At 33.5% G+C, this 19,080-nt stretch overlaps 1 protein-coding gene across 2 annotated transcripts in view; it reads right to left on the minus strand.

Moving 5' to 3' along the window:
- Nucleotides 1-19,080, minus strand: part of arx (asterix) — a 296,423-nt gene that overhangs the window by 82,898 nt on the left and 194,445 nt on the right. For both annotated transcript variants that reach the window (XM_090404855.1, XM_090404856.1), the window contains one exon: nucleotides 5,409-5,489. In XM_090404855.1, coding sequence (XP_090260981.1) covers nucleotides 5,409-5,489 — 81 coding nt within the window. The remainder of the gene's footprint in view (nucleotides 1-5,408; nucleotides 5,490-19,080) is intronic.

Raw genomic sequence — 19,080 nt, forward strand, 5'->3', positions numbered from 1 at the left:
AGGAATTTGATGATGATGGTAGAAGGTCCAGAAATGAAAGCTTCTCTAAGAAAATGGGTAAATTAAAAGTATATTTTTGAAAACCTACACACACGCTGACAGATATCCACATGCCTTGTCCCATCATTAGAGACCTCAAAAATTGGGTATTATTTCCATACTAAGAGCAAGAGCCTGCCAACTCATCACTGACAAGGATGAACTAGCCAAAGAACTTCAACATTTAAGAAATGCTTTCCTTAAAAATGGCTATAATGATCACATCATCTTCAGACTACTCAACCAACATGACACTAGAGAAATTTCTAAATGAAAAAGAAGTCAGAGGATTCATCATACTTCCATGTATTAGCTCTATTTCCATAAAACTTACAAAAATGCTTAAGGAATAATGATCAAAGTGGTATTTACCTCCTTTATCAAAATGAGATCACCACTCCAATCCACAAAACCTCGACATTGCCCACTTCAATATCCAGGTGTTTATGACTATGGTGTGATTGCTGATCATCTTAGAAAGAAATCAATTGAACACTGTATTGAAGAACACATTCGAGATATTGAATCATCATGATCAACAACCATGGGTCCAATGCCCGTAGGTGTCTGCCCATCTTGATATGATTGTTCCATTGCATTCTGTTTTGTGCAAGATGACTCAATTTGTGTATAGAGTTTCCGCACTATTTGACGATGTCATTGCTCCATTCTCTGTTTGGTCTTCCTCTTTTGTTCTTTCCTTCAATCATTCCAAACAGCAACGTTTTTAATTTTCTCTCATCATTCATTCTACATATATGGCCAAATAGATGTAATTTCCCTTTGATTATTTGCTGGATCAGGTTTTCTTTTGGTTGTATTCGTCTGTAGATTTCCTCATTGTTCACTTTCTGTATCCAGCTTATTCTCAAGATCTTTCTATAGCACTTCCTCTCAAATGCCAATATCCTTCTTTCAGATTCTCTCAGTAGTACTTAGGCCTCGCATCCATAGAGCATGCTGCTGAAGATACAGGTTTCTACAATGCACAGTTTAGTTTGCATCTTTATAGCTCGGCTCTTCCATATTTTGTCCATGGCTTTTAAAATAGTTGTTGCTCTGGCTATTCTAATTTTTATCTCTCTTTTGGTGTCCAAATCATACTTCATGTGGCATCCAAGATATGTGAAGTATTCCACATTTTCCAGTTGAAATCTGTCTATCGTAACTCTGTTCAGTAATTCCTGTTGTCTGAATATCATTGTTTTAATTTTTTCAAAGTTGACATTTAGTCCATATCTTTTTCCTTCTGTGTATAGTGTTTGCAATGTCTGTTCCAGCCTTGCTGTGTCTTCTTCAATCACCACGATGTCATCTGCAAAGCAGAGATAGTTTATTCTCATGCCATTTATTGAAATGCCTCCACCTTCTTCTTTAATCTTATCTAGTGTTCTTCCCAGATGTGTCATGAAGATAATTAGTGATATTGGGTCCCCTTGTCTTATGCCTTGACTAGTGGCAAACCAATCTCTAGTCTCACCTGCTATTCTGATTTTTGCTTGTGCTTGGCTGTTTATATCTTTCAGCAGGTGGATCAATTTACTATCCACACCATAGGATTCCAAGACAGCCCATGTCATATTTTGGTCAATATTATCAAATGCTTTTTGGAAGTCCACAAAACAGCAATATATCTTTTTGTTCTTTCTTCAAGCTTTCTCTGCTGTTAGTCTTAGTGCGAGTATGGAAGATGTGCCTCCATATGCCCCTTCAGGGTCTCTGTTAGTATTTTCATCAGCACTTTGCCAAGATGACTCATTAATGCAATAGTTCTGTAATCACTGCTTTTCTTATGAAGAACAACCAAGACTGATTTTTTCCACTCTTCGGGGGCATAACGTGATCATAATATTTCATTACATAGCTTATGTATTTCTTTTGCAACTGATTCTCCCCTATATTTTAGCATCTCGTCTATTATGTTGTCATTTCCAGGACTCTTGCTGTTCTTGAGATGTTTTATAGCCTTATTCACCTCCTCTTCCAAGATGTCATTTTCAAAGATCTCTGCTGGTGGAGAGATTGCTTTTAGTTCTTTAATTACTTCTGTTGAAGTATCATTTAGTTGATATTTATATAGTTCGCTGCAATATCTTGTCATGGTTTCTGTCTTGTCCATCAATACTTTACCATTTTCATCTTTGACTGCTACTGATCTTGTTTGCCACTTCCTATTGACATTTCTTATAAGTTTGTAGACCTATCTAGTTTTGTGTTCTCCATAGTACTGTTCAATGTCTTTGCACTGGTCCTCCAACCATTTGGCTTTATCAGATCTTGCTGCTTTCTGTACTTCATTGCATTTTTGATTGTATAACTCATCTGCTGCCTCTGAATTATCTCTTTTAAGTTTCAGTTCTCTTTTCTCTTATACCAATTTTAGGATTTCCTGAGTTATTCATTTCTTGTTGATCTTTTCTCTTTCAGGAATTACTTTCTCTTTCAGAAATTATGATATTGAATACCATAGGAATAAAGCCTCAGCTTTATTCCTATGGTATATAGGAATAGGAATAAATTTATAGGAATAAAGCCTCAGCTTGTGGGTCAGCTGAAGGCTGCTTCGCAAATGAGAATCAAGTTTTATAGGATAAATCAGAACTTTTACAGTATTGCTATGATACAACTAAGAGAAAAATCTGGGAGTCTGAAAATGTTATTAGATCCTAAACAACTAAATATTAATTATGTAATACTAAATAATTAATGTGTGAAATGTTTATGGCCTCCAGTGAAAGAAAAGTCACTGGAGGCCATAAACTGTATTCCAATTAAACAGTTCTAAAACTGATTCCAGCAGGGAAAAAAACATTGGGACAAGTGCACTAACTTATATGGAGAGTACTCTGAAGGAGACTAGAATATAATATTATAAATTTAATAATTTTTTTTTTTTAAAAAATAATTCCAGTTATTTTGGGATATCCCCTCATATACACACACAATCCTGTTTTTATATGGTATATACATTCCAAAGAATATCATGTAAAAAAAGACATTTAGTATGTACTGGATAGTACATACTAAATACAGATAATACAGAAAAATATTAGCATCCACAACTTAAAAAAAGTTAGTAATCTTGATAATAGAAACACAAATTTTGTTTATTTGAGCATATCCATCCATATTTTATTTAAAAAACGTAAATGAATTTTAATTTCAGTATTTTAACCAAAAAAAACCTCAATCTTTCAGAAATAAAAAAAAAAAAATTTTAATTAAATTTCAAAAAGAAAAATAATATAATTCAGGAATAAGAAAATAGGATTTAATAATGATTTTTTATTTCAAGTCACTTTCTGATAGTAAGTGCATCCTTTTATGATGAATCGGTGCAAAATCACTTTCTGAGGAGATCTATTTCCGAGGAAATAGATCGTTGCAATCCTAATTTGAGGAGGTCTTTGTATAGCTCCTTGTAGTGACCCCATACATGATTTCAGATCTGATTGGAATTTAAACAGCTTTTTCACTTACGAGATCGTTAATCAGAAAACGATTTTCCAATTTATTTGCCAATCGTAGGCCTTTGAGAATTAAATTAGCAGTTAGTGGTGATGCTTTGTACTCATCACTAAAATCTTTTGGGTCAAACTTCTCCAACATGATTTCTAATAACTCTTCCTCATTAAGAACTGTCAGCAATTATTTCATTTATATCATCAATGCCAAAATCATCAAATCTGTTGTATAGCATTTTCAGTTTTGTTTTTAATTTTTTAATTGTAACTTCATTCAAATTAAGTTTTGCCAACAGATGTGGAATCTTCACCTTTTGCAAGAAGATCTGAGATTTATATTTTTATTTCTAAAGAAATTGCTTTTTTGTTTGGATTCTTTTTAGTTGTTTTATCCATCATTTCTGTCAAGGCAGAAAATATTTTCAATTAGTTAAATAAATAATGCTATAAAAATTGTAACTTACCTTAATAAAAAAAAAGTTTTTTTTTCGATTTAACTATAACAATGCTAGAAATCAATTAATACAACTCGGAAAACTAGGAAATTTCTTATAAATTTTCATTTTTGAATTTAGATGAATATATTTACATATGTGGATAGGCTTATGTGTTCATCACACATGTTGAATTGGATTTAAACGGTATTGATGCGAACACAGATTGATAAGAAAATAACTGTTTATTAACTTAAAAGCTAATATTTTGCTGTTATTATATCCAGCATCGTCAGAGCACACAAACAAAGTTTGTTACAAATGCGAGACAATCAACAATCCGGTGAAACAGTGGGGGCTAGTATAAGTAACTGCAGCATGCAACACAAAACTAAAGTACTAAATACGGTGCCATCTAAGTTTAAAAAAAAAAAAAACAGTAGTCCAAAGTTTTGAAAAATAGTAGTCCAAAGTTGTGAAAAAAAATAAAATAAAAATAAATAAATATTAATTTGGTCTTAGGATGACTGTCTCCCAAATCTTTGGTAGATTTATACAGGCATACTTGTTAAGGTTTGGAGTAATCAACAGAAGCCTTAAAACATACTCCAAACCTTAACAAGTATGGCTGTATAAATCTACCAAAGATTTGGGAGACAATCATCCTAAGCCCAAATTAATATTTATTTATTTTTATTGTTTTCACTACTTTGGACATTTCAAAACTTTCAAAGACTACTATTTGGATTACTATATTTTTTTCAAAACTTTGGACTAGTTTTTTTTTTTTTTTTTAACTTAGATGCTGCCGTATTAGGACTTTAGTCTTGTGTTGCACACTGCAATTACTTATTCTAGCCCCACTGTTTCACCGGATTGTCGGTTGTCTCGCATTTGTAACAAACTTTGTTTGTGTGCCTCTGAAGATGCTGGATATAATACCAGCGAAATATTAGCTTAAGTTAATAAATAGTTATTTTCTTATCAATCTGTGTTCGCATCAATACCATTTAAATCCAATTCAACATATTTACATATGAAAATATGTAATATGAACATGATATGAAAATAACATTTTAAAAAATAAACTTAAATTTGAAAAAAAAAAAAAAAAAAACATACTTAACATAATTACTTCAGCTTTGTCGACTGTGTTATTTCAAAACCTTGTAAAAAAAAAAAGATCATGTAAAATCAGGACTGGGTGTGTGTGTGTATATATATATATATATAAGTAAGCAAGTCTTAGGCCCTTCCACCTCCCACCAACTGGACCAAACTGGAGAATACAAAAGATCATCTTATAAAGTGTGACCAATGGCTGATTAATTGAATAGCCAGAAAAGGTCAATTAAATTTCCTTCAAGAAAAGAAGTAGAAATGAAACTAATCCATATCTCACTAGATAGAAAAATACACAGTAACTGTCAGATGATTTATATTGGTGCACACAACTATTAAAATAAATTACCTGGTGGTCTGCAGAATGAGAGCAAGCCACGTCCCAGACCTAGGACAGGAAAGTCTCCATCTTTTTCCTCTTTACATGCAGCTATTAGAATAAAAGAAATATTTAGATAACTCAGCATTATAAACTAATACTTCTTACTATTTCTGCATTCATATACTTTTATAACATACATACATACAACTTCAGCCTATTCAACAACAGCCAAGTACATAATGAACTATTTCTCAATGCCATACTCAAGCAAACTTGTTACAACAGTAGTTTGAATGTTCTAACCAATGTACGAAATTGACAATCTGCAAACAACATGCATGTATTTGACAAACAGCTATTTAAGACATACTGAAATTATCCCTTTCTTTTAAGGTTACCCGGTGATCAGCATTCATATTTATGAAAAGATTATTTTATTGTTTAATAATAAAATAATAACTTTACGTTTCAATCCCTGTATTGAAGTCATCTTCAGAAGGATACATGTGTATAAGAACCAAGCTCCATGCTGTTGCACTCTATACAGGTAAATTACATCTACGTTGTTAACTAATCTTTTTTCTTAGCCTGCCCTCTAGTGATAAAAAAAAAGTAAAATAAAAACTACAATAAACTCTGCTGAAGTCCTCACATGCTAGGATTTTTCTGGAATTATACAGTTTATATTGTTATATTACGATTATCTTCTGGATTTGTACAGTACAGGTTGCTATTGAATGTTCAGGAAAAAAAAAAACACTTCACCAAGTCTTCATGTATTGAGATTTTTCTTCATGGTTGCTATGAAGGTTGTAGATGGGTCCTCCACATTCTTGGAATGGTTAGACCATCATTTTTATTCAGATTCGGATCATGTTTGAGCATTTCATATGCTTCCTTGAATTTCTGCTCGAACCAGGTTTTGGTGCGGTGTAGGGACTTGGTACCTTTCCAATCAATTCTGTGGTATGTTTGGAGTGCGTGCTCGGCCAGTTTTTCCAAAATGGAGGTATTTTATGTGACGTTTGTGTTCATCCTTTCTGATCGGGATGGTTTGCCCTGTTTCCCCTATGTATGGTATGTTACATCTGCAATCTATTTTGTAAACCCCTGGGTGGGCTAAGTGTGGCAGGGGATCCACTAAGTGTGGCTTGGAAGAACTGAGTAGGGGTCTTAATTTTGTCGGGGGTTTAAAGGTGGTTTTGATGTTGTATTTGTGTAGTGTTCTGTCTATTTTTTCTGAAATGCCTCTAACAATAGCAATAGCATTCTTGAAATCTTTTTTGTTATTAGTGGTATCTTTGTGAAGGATCTTGTGAATGGTTTTTATACTGTATCCATTTTTTATAAAGGTATGTTTGATGGTCTCATATTCATGGTTAAGAGCTTGTTCATTTGAACAAATGGTTTGAGCTCTGTGTTTAAGGGTGCTTATGACCCCTAGTTTTTGTGTTGGGTGATGATAAGAAGTTTTGTGTATGTACTGGCCTGTGTGTGTAGGTTTGCGGTAAACTGAGAAGGAGAGACAGCCTGAAGGAAGAAGTGTGACAAGTGTGTCTAGGAACGGAAGAGACTTGTTTTTTTCTATTTCAATGGTGAATTGGATGCGTTTGTGTTGTTTGTTCAGGTGGCTGAGGAATGTATCTAGTGCTTGGCGGCCGTGGGGCCAAATGGAGAAAATATCATCAATGTATCTGAGCCAAATTTTGGGCTTTAGGCATGCCGATTCTAGAGCTCGTTGCTCAAAGTCTTCCATATAAAAGTTCGCTATTGGGGAGGGAGAGTGGTGAGCCCATGGCTGTACCCTCTTTTTGAAGGTAAAAATTGTTTTGCCACACGAAATATCCAGAGCGGAGTACGTGGGCAAAGAGGGCTGTGATGTCGTGTGGAAATATGTTCTGTAAAAGTAAGATAGTATCATTGATTGGGACATTGGTGAAAAGGGAAGTTATGTCAAAGCTGACTAATAGATCTTGGTCGTTGAATGTAATGTTTTAAATTTTGTTTATGAATTGTTGTGTATTTTTTATGTAGGAAGGGGAATGACCAACCAATTCCTTGAGTGTGGCTGCTAATTTTTTGGCTAAGTAGTAATTCGGCCTGTCAATTCCTTCCACAATTGGAAGTAATGGCGTGCCTGTTTTGTGTACTTTTGGCAGGCCTTAAATTCCGGGCATACTCATACTGCGGTATTAATTTTTTAATTGTTTCTTCCAGCCACATATTAACTGATTTAAGTAGTTTTCTTTTTGTTGCATTGCATGGGGTTGTAATTTACCATTTGGTAGGTGTTGTGGTCCGATACCAAATGGTTCATTTTTTCAATGTAGGTTGTCTGATTTAAAACAACAGTGGCATTCCCTTTATCTGCTTTTGTGATAATAATGTCACGGTTATTTTTTAGGGATTAGAGGGCCAGTTTATCCGCTTTGTTTAGGTTGCTGCTTAATTTTTTGGTTGAATTTAGTAAACAGGCAGTTTCCATTCATATTTTGTCAGCTAAATTGGCAGGGAGGGATCTTAAACCTCTCTCGATATGATATATTATATCTAGTTTATTTATTGACCTCGGAGCAATGGCATAATTTAAACATTTCTCCAGTAGCGAGAGTTCACCTTGTGTGAGGTTGTAATCTGATTGGTTGATAACCAGACAGCGGTCTGATGGTGGTTGGTTGCTCCTAACTGCGTTTGTGGGTGATTGGCTACTCCTTCCGTTATGGCAGCGTAATTGTCTTGTGCTTTCCTGTAGTTTTAATGCTTGAAACTTTATTAAATGTTCTTTGTTTTTGAGTAATAGGTGCTTGGCCGAGTCGTCTGTGATCTTTCTAGAATATTCCAAATTTCCAGATTAATGTAACTGGATAGCTCAAATTTTAGTTTTAACACTTTGGCTTGGGTAGATGCTAAGTTCTTTCATGCCTCGTGGATCTGTTCTCTTAATAACGCTTTTTCTTGCCTGGCATAGATATGGAGCGCTTTAGCTGATGTAAATTTCTTCTTTAGTTTAATGCAGTTGGGTATTAAGTTGCTGTGTCTACATCATTTCAAAAAGGCCAGTTGATTAATTAACATGGAACTACATATCTTTAGCTTAACGTAGAGGCTGCACTGCTTGTGGGTCACATCTCCATGGATTAGCATTCAATAGCAACCTGTACTGTACAAATCCAGAAGATAATCATAATAGCAATATAAACTATAATTCCAGAAGAATCCTAGCACGTGAGGACTTTAGCAGAGTTTATTGTAGTTTTTATTTTATTTTACTTTATCTTTTTTTTTTTTAATCACTAGAGGGCAAGCTAAGAAAAAAGATTAGTTAACAACGTAGATGTAATTTACTTGTATAGAGTACAACAGCATGTAGCTTGGTTCTTATACATATGTATCCTTCTGACGATGACCTCAATACAGGGGTCGAAACAAAACGTAAAGTTATTATTTTATTATTAATCAGTAAAATAATCTTTTCAACACGTGTGTTTTGTGTCCCTAAATTCATAAATACGAATACTGAAATTATGATTTTTTTCCCCTCCTTCCTCCAGTTGTGACGACATGGAGCTGCTTAGTAATATCAATTAGAAGTATACTTTCAAATGATAAACATAAGCAGGCTTTTTTTTTTTCATTTCACTTCAGATATCGAAACCATATTTGTTAATGAGAATTTCATTAAACTAACAAAAACAAACAAGTTTTCTAAGTCAGACTTAAATTATAAGGCAATATTTCTCAAATCGTGTGATGCAAGAAAGTTAGAGATATGCTGCTATATTTAGATAGTAAATATTTTCAGCCAAATTACAGCACACTTTTGCCTATTTATACAATTATATTTGTATAAAAACTTTTACCAACCTAATATTTATAAACTTAAGTGACACAGTAATACAACAATCATTACATCATCAAATATTGAGGTGTTAGGGTTAACATGATTAGTTATGGGTTGTGTTGTGTGAGAGCCTGATCTAGACTCATTCTAGATCAGATGTGTGCGTGCATGTGCACGTGCATGGAAGTGCAACTGGCATAGAGCCTAGTTAAGTAAATAGTTACTAGCATAGCTGCAGTGTTAAGTTTAGCTATTCCAACTTCAATTTTTATTAATTACAGTTAAATTTTTCACAATGGATAAGCATCTGGTTACCAATGAAAAGTTTCCATCCTCCAACACAAGCACAAAGGAACCTGGTGCAAAGAAGACTGGAACAAGAAACAGATAGAGACAATATTTGCAATTCGGATTCCCTTGAACTAAATTTAGCACATACAGATATTTATACAATTTGGGTAGATGACCAAATTGTTCTGTATTGGCTTAACCCAAAAAGACATTGATGATATAATAACATAAAATATCATGCTGGTAGGGGTATTTCACAGTTAAACAAGGTCCCAACAGTTTTTATAAAGAGAAAGGATGAACAATAAAGGCTCTATACTAGGAAAAAAAAAGTCCTGCTCAACATCACCTGAATAAGATAAGTATCATCAACATCAATAGAAATTACAAAAGAAGTGGAACTGCTAGAAGAATTAGAGAAGTACAAAATCAGCATAACTAGCATTGCTGAAGCAAAGAAGACAAAACAGGTAAAATTCCTCTAACTAACAAATACAAAATGCTATATGCAGGCAATAATCAGTGAATGAAAGGAGTATCTATATTATAAACACAAGGATAATCTTTTTGAAGATTATAATATCAAGTGATGTGGACAAACATCAGAATGGAGAAATTGAATAATGAGACTTATTTGTGTCAATGGTACCACAGACAGTTCAAATAAGAAAGAAGTGGAAGAATTTGAATCACTAGAAAAAGGGCACCTGACAAAAAAAAAGCTCACATAAATTGGAAGGCTAAACGGTATAGCAGGAAATAAATACTAAATATACAGAACTGTTTTGCCAAATATCTGTAGAAAAAAGAAAAGCCAATAATAATGATAAATACTTGCTGGAATTTCAATTCAGGACATGTATGGGAATAAATGACAAGAAATTAGAAAAGTTTCAATGATCAATGTTACTGTGTATAACGATATAATGAATCTGATTAAGGACAAGAATATACAAGGGATCTAAAACAGCAAGTGATCACTATTTAAGTTGTGAACAGATTGAAAATGAATATAAAATCAAAAAGAAAATTGTGTAAGAAAGTTTTAAAAACAATCAAAATCAAGTACTTTCTTTCAGACAGAGTTAAACTGTAAACTCAAACATTATTGGAGACACAATGAAAGAGTTTGGAAATAACTGCCAAACTCTGAAGACTCAGTGGCAAAATCTGAAGACAGCATTGGCAGAATCAGCAAGGGAAGCATAAGACAAAGTTCAGTGCAAGGACAGAAATATTTGAACTTCATTGTGGAATCAAAGAGGCAATTCTGGAAAAGAAGAAACTATATCAAAAGGTCATAACAAGTTAGTCAGCATGTACATTGTAAGAATACAAAAAAAATATATAAAGCTATGTGTAAAAACAGCTAAACAGAACAAACATTAGAGTCAAAATGTCCTGGAAAAAGCAGTATCCTGAAGGCTATTAAAAAACTTTAGAAATGGAGGAAAGAGTACTGTCAAAGGAATGAGTTGACATGAAAACTAAAGATATTCTATAAAGCCAGCTAAATGAGTCAAGAAGAGACAGAAAATATTCAAGAGGAATGCAATCAGGAGTACACAGCAAAACTTGATATAGTTTTCTATCTTGAGTATTGATCAAAAACTTCAAATGTAGAAAAGTAGCTAAAGAAGATGACATTTGCCCAGAAATTCACCTATGGAGGTGTATTTGTATGTGTAGAAGGAACAAGCCAGGTTTGGGGTTGAATAGATATAATCAGCATCACATTTCAACTTAGCTGAGAAATCACAGGAATATAACTTTAGTTTTGAAGATCTGGAAAAAGGCACATGACAACATGTGAAGAGAAAAGCTGTTCACAGAATACTACAATTTTATGATATAAATGAGACATCATATCAAGTAATACATAGTCTAGAAGGAGGTACAGGAAGATGGTTTGATGTTAATCAGGTTTGAGACAAGGATGCACATCTCCACTATTGTTCATCAATATGAATCACAATATGAAGAAAGTTGTAAAAAAATTTTTGATATCAAAATTGGAGATATTAATTTCAACTCTCAGAAATTAATATCTCCAATAAGCTGTTCACAGAATATTAAAAGTTTATGTCATAAAATTGTTTTGCTTCTTTTACCAAGGGCATTACTATTTGTTACAATTATTTAATTTTGTGAAATTACTTCTCGAAATTCTATAGTCCTAGAAACCATTTTGGTTTGCAGGAAAGTTCATTCCTGCTTTTGTTTGACCAATTTTTAAACTATTTTAAATTTAAGACTTATTTCTTATCACATTTTGGTTTTTCTATATACACATGTATAATAAATAAATAAATATAAACATATAGAAACATTGAAAGTTTGGAAAACTGACCAGGAAGTGCTTATGAGAATATAATATTCAGCACTGGAGTTGATTTAGCTTGCATTACCTAAAATACAAGAGCAATGTCGAGGCATCATGGAACAATGTAGCTGCTTTATAACATTCTTGATGTAAGATAGCATGATTGCATTCTTAAAATCTTGTTTAAGTAAAGAAGCTGCAGGAGGTGTATTACTTTTTTTTTACTAGTACCCCTGACAACTTATGAAATTTATAATTGCTCATTTTTATTAAACTATTTACCTTAAAATGTGGTCTCAATACTGAAAGGTTCCTACATCTCCTACTTCTCTTTATTTTGCATTTCCAAAATGAAGACTTTTAGGATCATCTTTGATAAAAAGAGAAAATAAAAGTTTGCTTTCCTTAACCCTTTCTGCCCTAGTGATTTGAATTGGAATCACTTACTTTCTTTGCTTTCTTTCATAGCCCATATTACATGGCAAATGAGTCCAATTCTGAAATGAATCATTTCAGAATTCCTATTTGGAAATGTATTTTTTCGAAAAATACCTGATACTCTTGCTTTTTTATACTTAAAGACAAAATAAATAGAAAAAAAATTTTTTCCTTTTCACTTGGAAAAAAAATTCAGGTCAGAAAGGGTTTTAAATATAATATCTGTCAAATTTTTAAGCATTTATAGCTGAGGTGCTCCAATTTGTAATACGCGAAATATCGAAATGGAGTACATTATGGATCCATCATATTTTATAGCCAAATTAGGAAAAAACTTAAGTTTCAAATATTTAAAAGAGTTTATAAGAATATCATCATCATCATCAAATTCCTGCCATATACCCTCAAGGGGTGTACAGGATATGATAGTACTACATGAAAAAAATTACATTATTATTAATTTCCTATCTACAATTTTCTTCCAAATCAGTCTGTTACTTGTCAAAACTCCAACATTATCAGATCTTATATTTCTATCATCTAAAGCACTTTGTACCGTATCAATCCACCTATATCTTGGTCTTCCTCTGGGTCGTTTTGCTGCCAACCTGGCAGAGAACACTTGTTTTTTTAATTTTTCTTCGCCCATTCTGTTTAAGTGACCATACCACCTGAGATTAGCTCTGCTAACGCATTCCTGGATGCTGACAATGTTAAGTATTTTCCTAACATCCTCGTTTTTAATATGATATTGCCATTAATGCCATTCATGCCTATAATCTTTCTCAGGACTCTCATATCTCTGGTCTCTAGTCTATGGTCAAGTGTTTTACTTCTGACCCAGCTCTCAGATCGATAAGTAAAAACTGGTTTGAACACTGTCTTGTATACAGCTAATTTAGTGTTCCGACTAATTTCTCTCTTATTCCATATGAATTTATTCAATTGACTTCCCACCATACCAGCTTTACTGATTCTGTTGTCTATTTCTATATTTAATTTACCATCTTCAGTAAAAATCGCGCCTATATAGCTGAAATGTTTTACTTGTTCCACAGGTTCTCCATTCACAACACAGTTGACATTTTCAATGATTCTGCCTATTTTCATTGTCTTTGTCTTTTTATTGCTGACCTTCATACCATATCTATTACAACAACTATTCAATTTAGTCAGAGAATCTTGCAGACTTGTAGCAGATTTATTTAGAAGTATAACCTCATCCGCATAAAGCAAAGAGCTGACATTAACATCTCCAATTTTGATATCATGTTTAATACCACTTTCCTTCATAATGTGATCCATATAGATAATGAATAACACAGGGGATAATGTACATCCTTGTCTCACACCAGATTTAACATTAAACCATCTTCCTGTACTTCCTTCAATTCTAACTGCTGACTTACAACTTAAATAAAGACTAAGTATTGCTTGATATAATGCCCCATTGACACCATATAACTGTAGCGTATTGAATAGCTTCTCTCTTGGCACCTTGTCATATGCCTTTTCCAAATCGACAAAACTTAAATACAGATCTTTGTTATATTCCCATGCTTTCTCGACTATTTGTCGTAAAGTGAAGATCTGATCCTGACTGCCTCTATTTGGCCTGAATCCAGCTTGTTCTTCACCAAACTTTTCTTCCACAATTCTTCTCAACTGTTTCTCAAGTATACTTGCATAGATCTTGCCAGGAACACTTAGTAGGGAAATACCTCTGTAATTCTCACAGGCAGTTTTATTTCCCTTTTTATATATGGGTACTATGAGAGCTCTACTCCAATCATCGGGAATTCGTCCCTCTGTCCAGGCTTTCTGAACTATGCAGTGCAGCCACTGTAAGACTCTTATACCACCATACTTCAGCATTTCTGGTCAAATATCATCTACTCCTGCTGCCTTTCCACATTTCAAGCCTTTGGTGGCTTTTTCTACTTCAAGTATGGATATGTATTCCTGACTGCATGCCTGGTCAGTGTTTTTTATCACTGTGCTGTCATCTCTGCTTGTTTCATTTAGCAGTTTTTCAAAGTAATTACTCCATACTTCAAGAATATCTTTTTCTCCTGTTTTCATGTCACCTTTATCATTTCTAATTCCTTTTACAGCACTCTTTCCTCCATTCTTAAGCTTCTTCAACAACCTCCAGAATATTTTGCTACCTTCTTGATATTTATTTTCTATATTCTTGCCAAAGTCCTCCCATGACTTTTTTTTAGCTAGTTTTACACAGTGTTTAGCATTCTTGCATTTGTCTCTATATTCTCTAAGAGAACAAGCTGACTTATTTGACAGGAACTTTTGGTATGCTTTCTTCTTTTCCTTCACTGCCTATTTAACTTCCTGTGTCCACCATGGAGTTCTGATTTTTTTTATCATTACAGACAACTTCACCACATGCCTCTCTGGCTGAATCAATCAGGGTTTTCTTCAAGGCTTGTCACTGTATCTCCAAGGTTTGGTTCTTGTTCTCAAACTCTTTCAATTTTTCTTCAATAATCTTTGTGTATTTTAGTCTACAGTTCACATCTGAGAGCTGCTCAACTTTTATTCGCATTAAAACTTTCTTACATGTTATTCTTTTCAATATGAAATTCAATTTTATCCTGCTCAAGACTAAATAGTGATCACTTCTAATTTCAAATTCTCTGTACACTCTGGTGTCCTGCACCAGGGAGAAAACATCACCATCAACAATAACATAGTCAATGAGACTTTTCTTATTCCTAGCCTCTTCTCTCCATGTGAATTTGTGCACATTTTTATGTTGGAACATGGTGTTAGTAATAACCAGTCCATGTCCTGAGCAGAAATCCAACAGATATTTGCCATTATTATTAGCTTTGCTCTTTTCTCCAAATTTTCCCAAAATATTTTTATATGTCTCACAATCGTTTCCTACTCTGCTATTTAGATCCCCAACAAGGACCAACTTTTCATTTTTCATTGTGTCAGTTGCTTTTTCTAAAGCCTCAAAAAATTCCTCCACTTCTACCTTAGTAGAACCTTCTATGGGACCATAGGCACAAATAAGTCTCACTGTCCAGTTCCCCATTCTCATATTTGCCCACATTACTCTACTTGAGACTGCCTGCTATTCAAGAAGATTAGCCTAGTATTTTGTGTTGAATACTATGGCTACTCCTTCTTTTCCTTGATTGTCATTGTCTGAATATAACATTTTGTATTTATTGCTCAGAAAGATCTCACCAGTTTTGGTCTTTTTTGTTTCAGTCACCCCTATTATGATGTCGATCTGGTACTTATCTAATTCTTCAGCTAGCTCCATTTCTTTGCCATTCAGGCTTCTTACGTTGATAGTACCGATCTTTAACTCTGGTGATGTTGAGTTGGGGTTTATTTCCAGATTTGTTCCAGTAGCTGACTTTTCGCTGTTCGCCCTGGTTCCCTGGCGAAAACAACGGGAGCCTTGTATAACCGGGCGACTCCCCAGCCCGCATGAAATTTTGTCATGTTGTACCATCATTCTATATTTTAGTTTAACCAATAAGAATACAATTTGGTCGGCTAAATACCAAATTGCCAGGCCCATCCTCTTTCGTTCAGTATCCAAGTAGAACCCAACAGGGTGCACCACAAGAAGGTGAGGATTGGACATTAGGTCAGAAGCCCTGGTCGGTTCTCCGCATTCCTTTAAAGGTATGTGGAGGTCTCCTTTCAGTTATACAGCTTTGACCCTTAAGCACCCCTTATATTATAAGAATATAACCTTCTCAAACTTTCTACTAAATTTTCAAAAGAAATTTTTTTTTTTCGTTTCTTATTTCTTTTGCTTGTTTCCACATTTTGCTATAAATATAGATATATCTACAATATTTCCAATTATAGTATCTTATGTAGGACAAATACATGCTTCTCAGTTCTAGTTTAATATTTTATTATGCACCCACCTAGAAATAGCTTAGTTACAGCGTTAAATGAGTTTTTTTCATTTCTACTTGTAAGTTTTTTCGAACTTGGTCAATGCAAATCCTAAGCCTGAATATTCAGGACAGTGAAATTTACTCCATGTTTTAATAAAAGGCAAATATACAGGTTGTTGGCAGAGTTCGTATTCATAAAATAGTGAAAGCCAAAACAACCCCGATTTCAGTCTTGGTCTAATAAGCTCAATGGGAAAGTATAAAAACTTGACTTTCTTTTTAAATTTGGCTATAAAATATAGACAAATCCATAATTTCCTCTATTTCAATGAAATAAAACTATCATTCAATTTCACATAGAACTTTGTATTTAAAAAACAATGCATGAAAATCAGAAAAACATATTGCTTATTTCTTTCTTATTTCTTAAACATAAACTTATTTCTTTAAATAACAAAAATATTAACAGAACTTATTTTAAATTGTGAAATAGACAGAATAATTATGGGTTTAATAATCAAAGTGAAATTCAAGAGTTCATTTTGATTATTTTTTTTCCCAGAAGTCATAAATATTTCAGTCCACATGGTTAGCCTAGCGGCTGTGCGCTTTGAAACCATATGCCTAGGGAAGGTGTCCTAGGTTTGATTCCTGTCGAAGACGTGAGGAGCTCAAGGATCTTCCTCAGCTATAGCCAAGTTAGCCGGTCTTGAGTGTGGGTAGTAAGGTTTTCCCCTCAGTTTAGCTGGGATTTTTTCATTTCGCAAGCAGGCAAACCGGCCCTGTGCACGCACACACACAGACTATGAATACACTACAGTCATGAATACCTCCAATAGGGATGCAGCAGAGGAGTGCCGTGCTGGCTGCATTATTTCACAGTGACTCCACATTAGGAGATGATCCAACCTGTCTGAATCAGATGGAAGGGAGAGATAGATAGATAAATATTTCTGACTTCTGAAAAAAAAAAAACTGAAGGAATATACTGATAGCTAGTGCCAAAAGAAATTTTCTGAGAAATGGCATATTTCTTGTGTGGAATAAATCTACATATTAGCCTTGGAAACCCTTTTAACAGTCCCACAAGATAAGGAGAGGCTTTTCCCAATTGCTGATATAAAAGAATTTTTTTGCTTTGGCTGGCTGAATGCCAAATCTTTTTCTGATTTAGCAAAATACCAAAACAAAACCAAATATTTGGCGCATCCCTAGTTAACATGAGAGGCAAACAACAAAGAATAATTAGATGGACTTTAAAAACAATAACAATATAATATAGATATTTCATATTCATGAAAAGAAAAATGCTGCAAATGATTACTTGTCAAGTCCTAACTGCAGGACTGAGATAATAAATAAACAGAAAATCTCAAGAAAAAATAATGAAGATATTTCAATCATTATGAATGATTATAGAAGCATACTACTCTGTTTAAGAACAATATATTCTAATTAAATCTTCTATTAAATATTTTAATTACATAAATTATATTAAATATTCTAATTAAAATTCAATGTTTCAACCTTTATATCAAGGCCATCTTCAGGAATACATATATTACACTAGTGTCCAAAAACCTAAGGATGAACATCATTTCTAATATTTTAATTACATAAATTATATTAAATATTCTAATTAAAATTCAACGTTTCAACCTTTATATCAAGGCCATCTTCAGGAATACATATATTACACTAGTGTCCAAAAACCTAAGGATGAACATCATTTCTGAAGACTGCAACCACAAATTCAGATGAATCAGTTTATAAAAATTTGTATAAATGATGATTTCAGGTAAAAAGAAGGTATACATTAAAATGTTCAAATCATGTGATGGCACTCAACAGAGTATAAGGCTGCACTAAATGAATTGTTTTCGTGGAAACTCTTTTTGTGAAGGAATAAAGCTGCAAACTTCGACGTCTTGTAATGTCTCAACGACATCACCTAGATCAGCGTTTCCCAAATGGTGGGTCACAACCAGTGGTGAGCTATGGAAATTTTAACAAAGGGCTCACATCGTCCAGCAAAAAAAGCGTATTTCACACAAAAACTTTTATTAATACAGTTTGTGTACAAATTCCAATCAAAAAGTATGAAAGAACAATCAACCTCTAAAAGCTATCATTTTTAAACAAATATTTCATGATCTAAACAAGAAATATTTGCACACAATCAACTGTGTTAATTTATCTTACATAAGAAAAACATTTTTTAACTATCAAAATATAATAAGAATGAAATCTTTTATAATCTTTTATAAAACATTTGATTGGCAACTGGTTTTACCATACGATTGGCTACCAGAAGGGAGAAGGGTAAAGATAGCGCATGCGCTTATTTTATTTTCAAACTTGGGCACATTCGTTATAGAGTTGAAACAATAATTCCAAATAATCTATATACTGACGAATAGACTAATTTTTGTTAGGTTACTGTATATGAGTTTGTCGTTTAATATGTTTCAAAAAAAAATTTTTTTTTGAAAAAATAAAAAAGTAAACAAGAACAAGGGACTCGCCAATTTGAGTAAAAATTAACAAAGGGCTCACGTGAGTCCCTTATAGCACACCACTGGTCACAACCCGACACTGGATCGCCTAAAAAAACTCTCAAAAACCTAAGTGTTTCGTTTTGGGGTTTTCTTTTTTTTCACGAAACTCTAAAATACAAGTAAATAGTGTTTAATCGGGACTTTTTTAATGAATTTTTGACTGTCTTGCCATCAGGAGTACCCAGTTTTAGCAGAAAAAGCAATAAAATTTCTAACGCCTTTTGTCACAACCTATAAGTGTGAAACAAGCTTTTCAACACTTAAAAATAAATACAGAAACCGATTGGAAGGTGAACCGGATTTAAGAATAAAGTTATCATCTTTTCCTCCAAACCTGAAGTTTCTAGTTAACAAACAA

Source organism: Typopeltis vanoorti, chromosome 15 (assembly GCF_054136105.1).
Source record: "Typopeltis vanoorti isolate ZY-2024b chromosome 15, IOZ_Tvanoo_1.0, whole genome shotgun sequence".
NCBI lineage: Eukaryota > Metazoa > Arthropoda > Arachnida > Uropygi > Thelyphonidae > Typopeltis > Typopeltis vanoorti.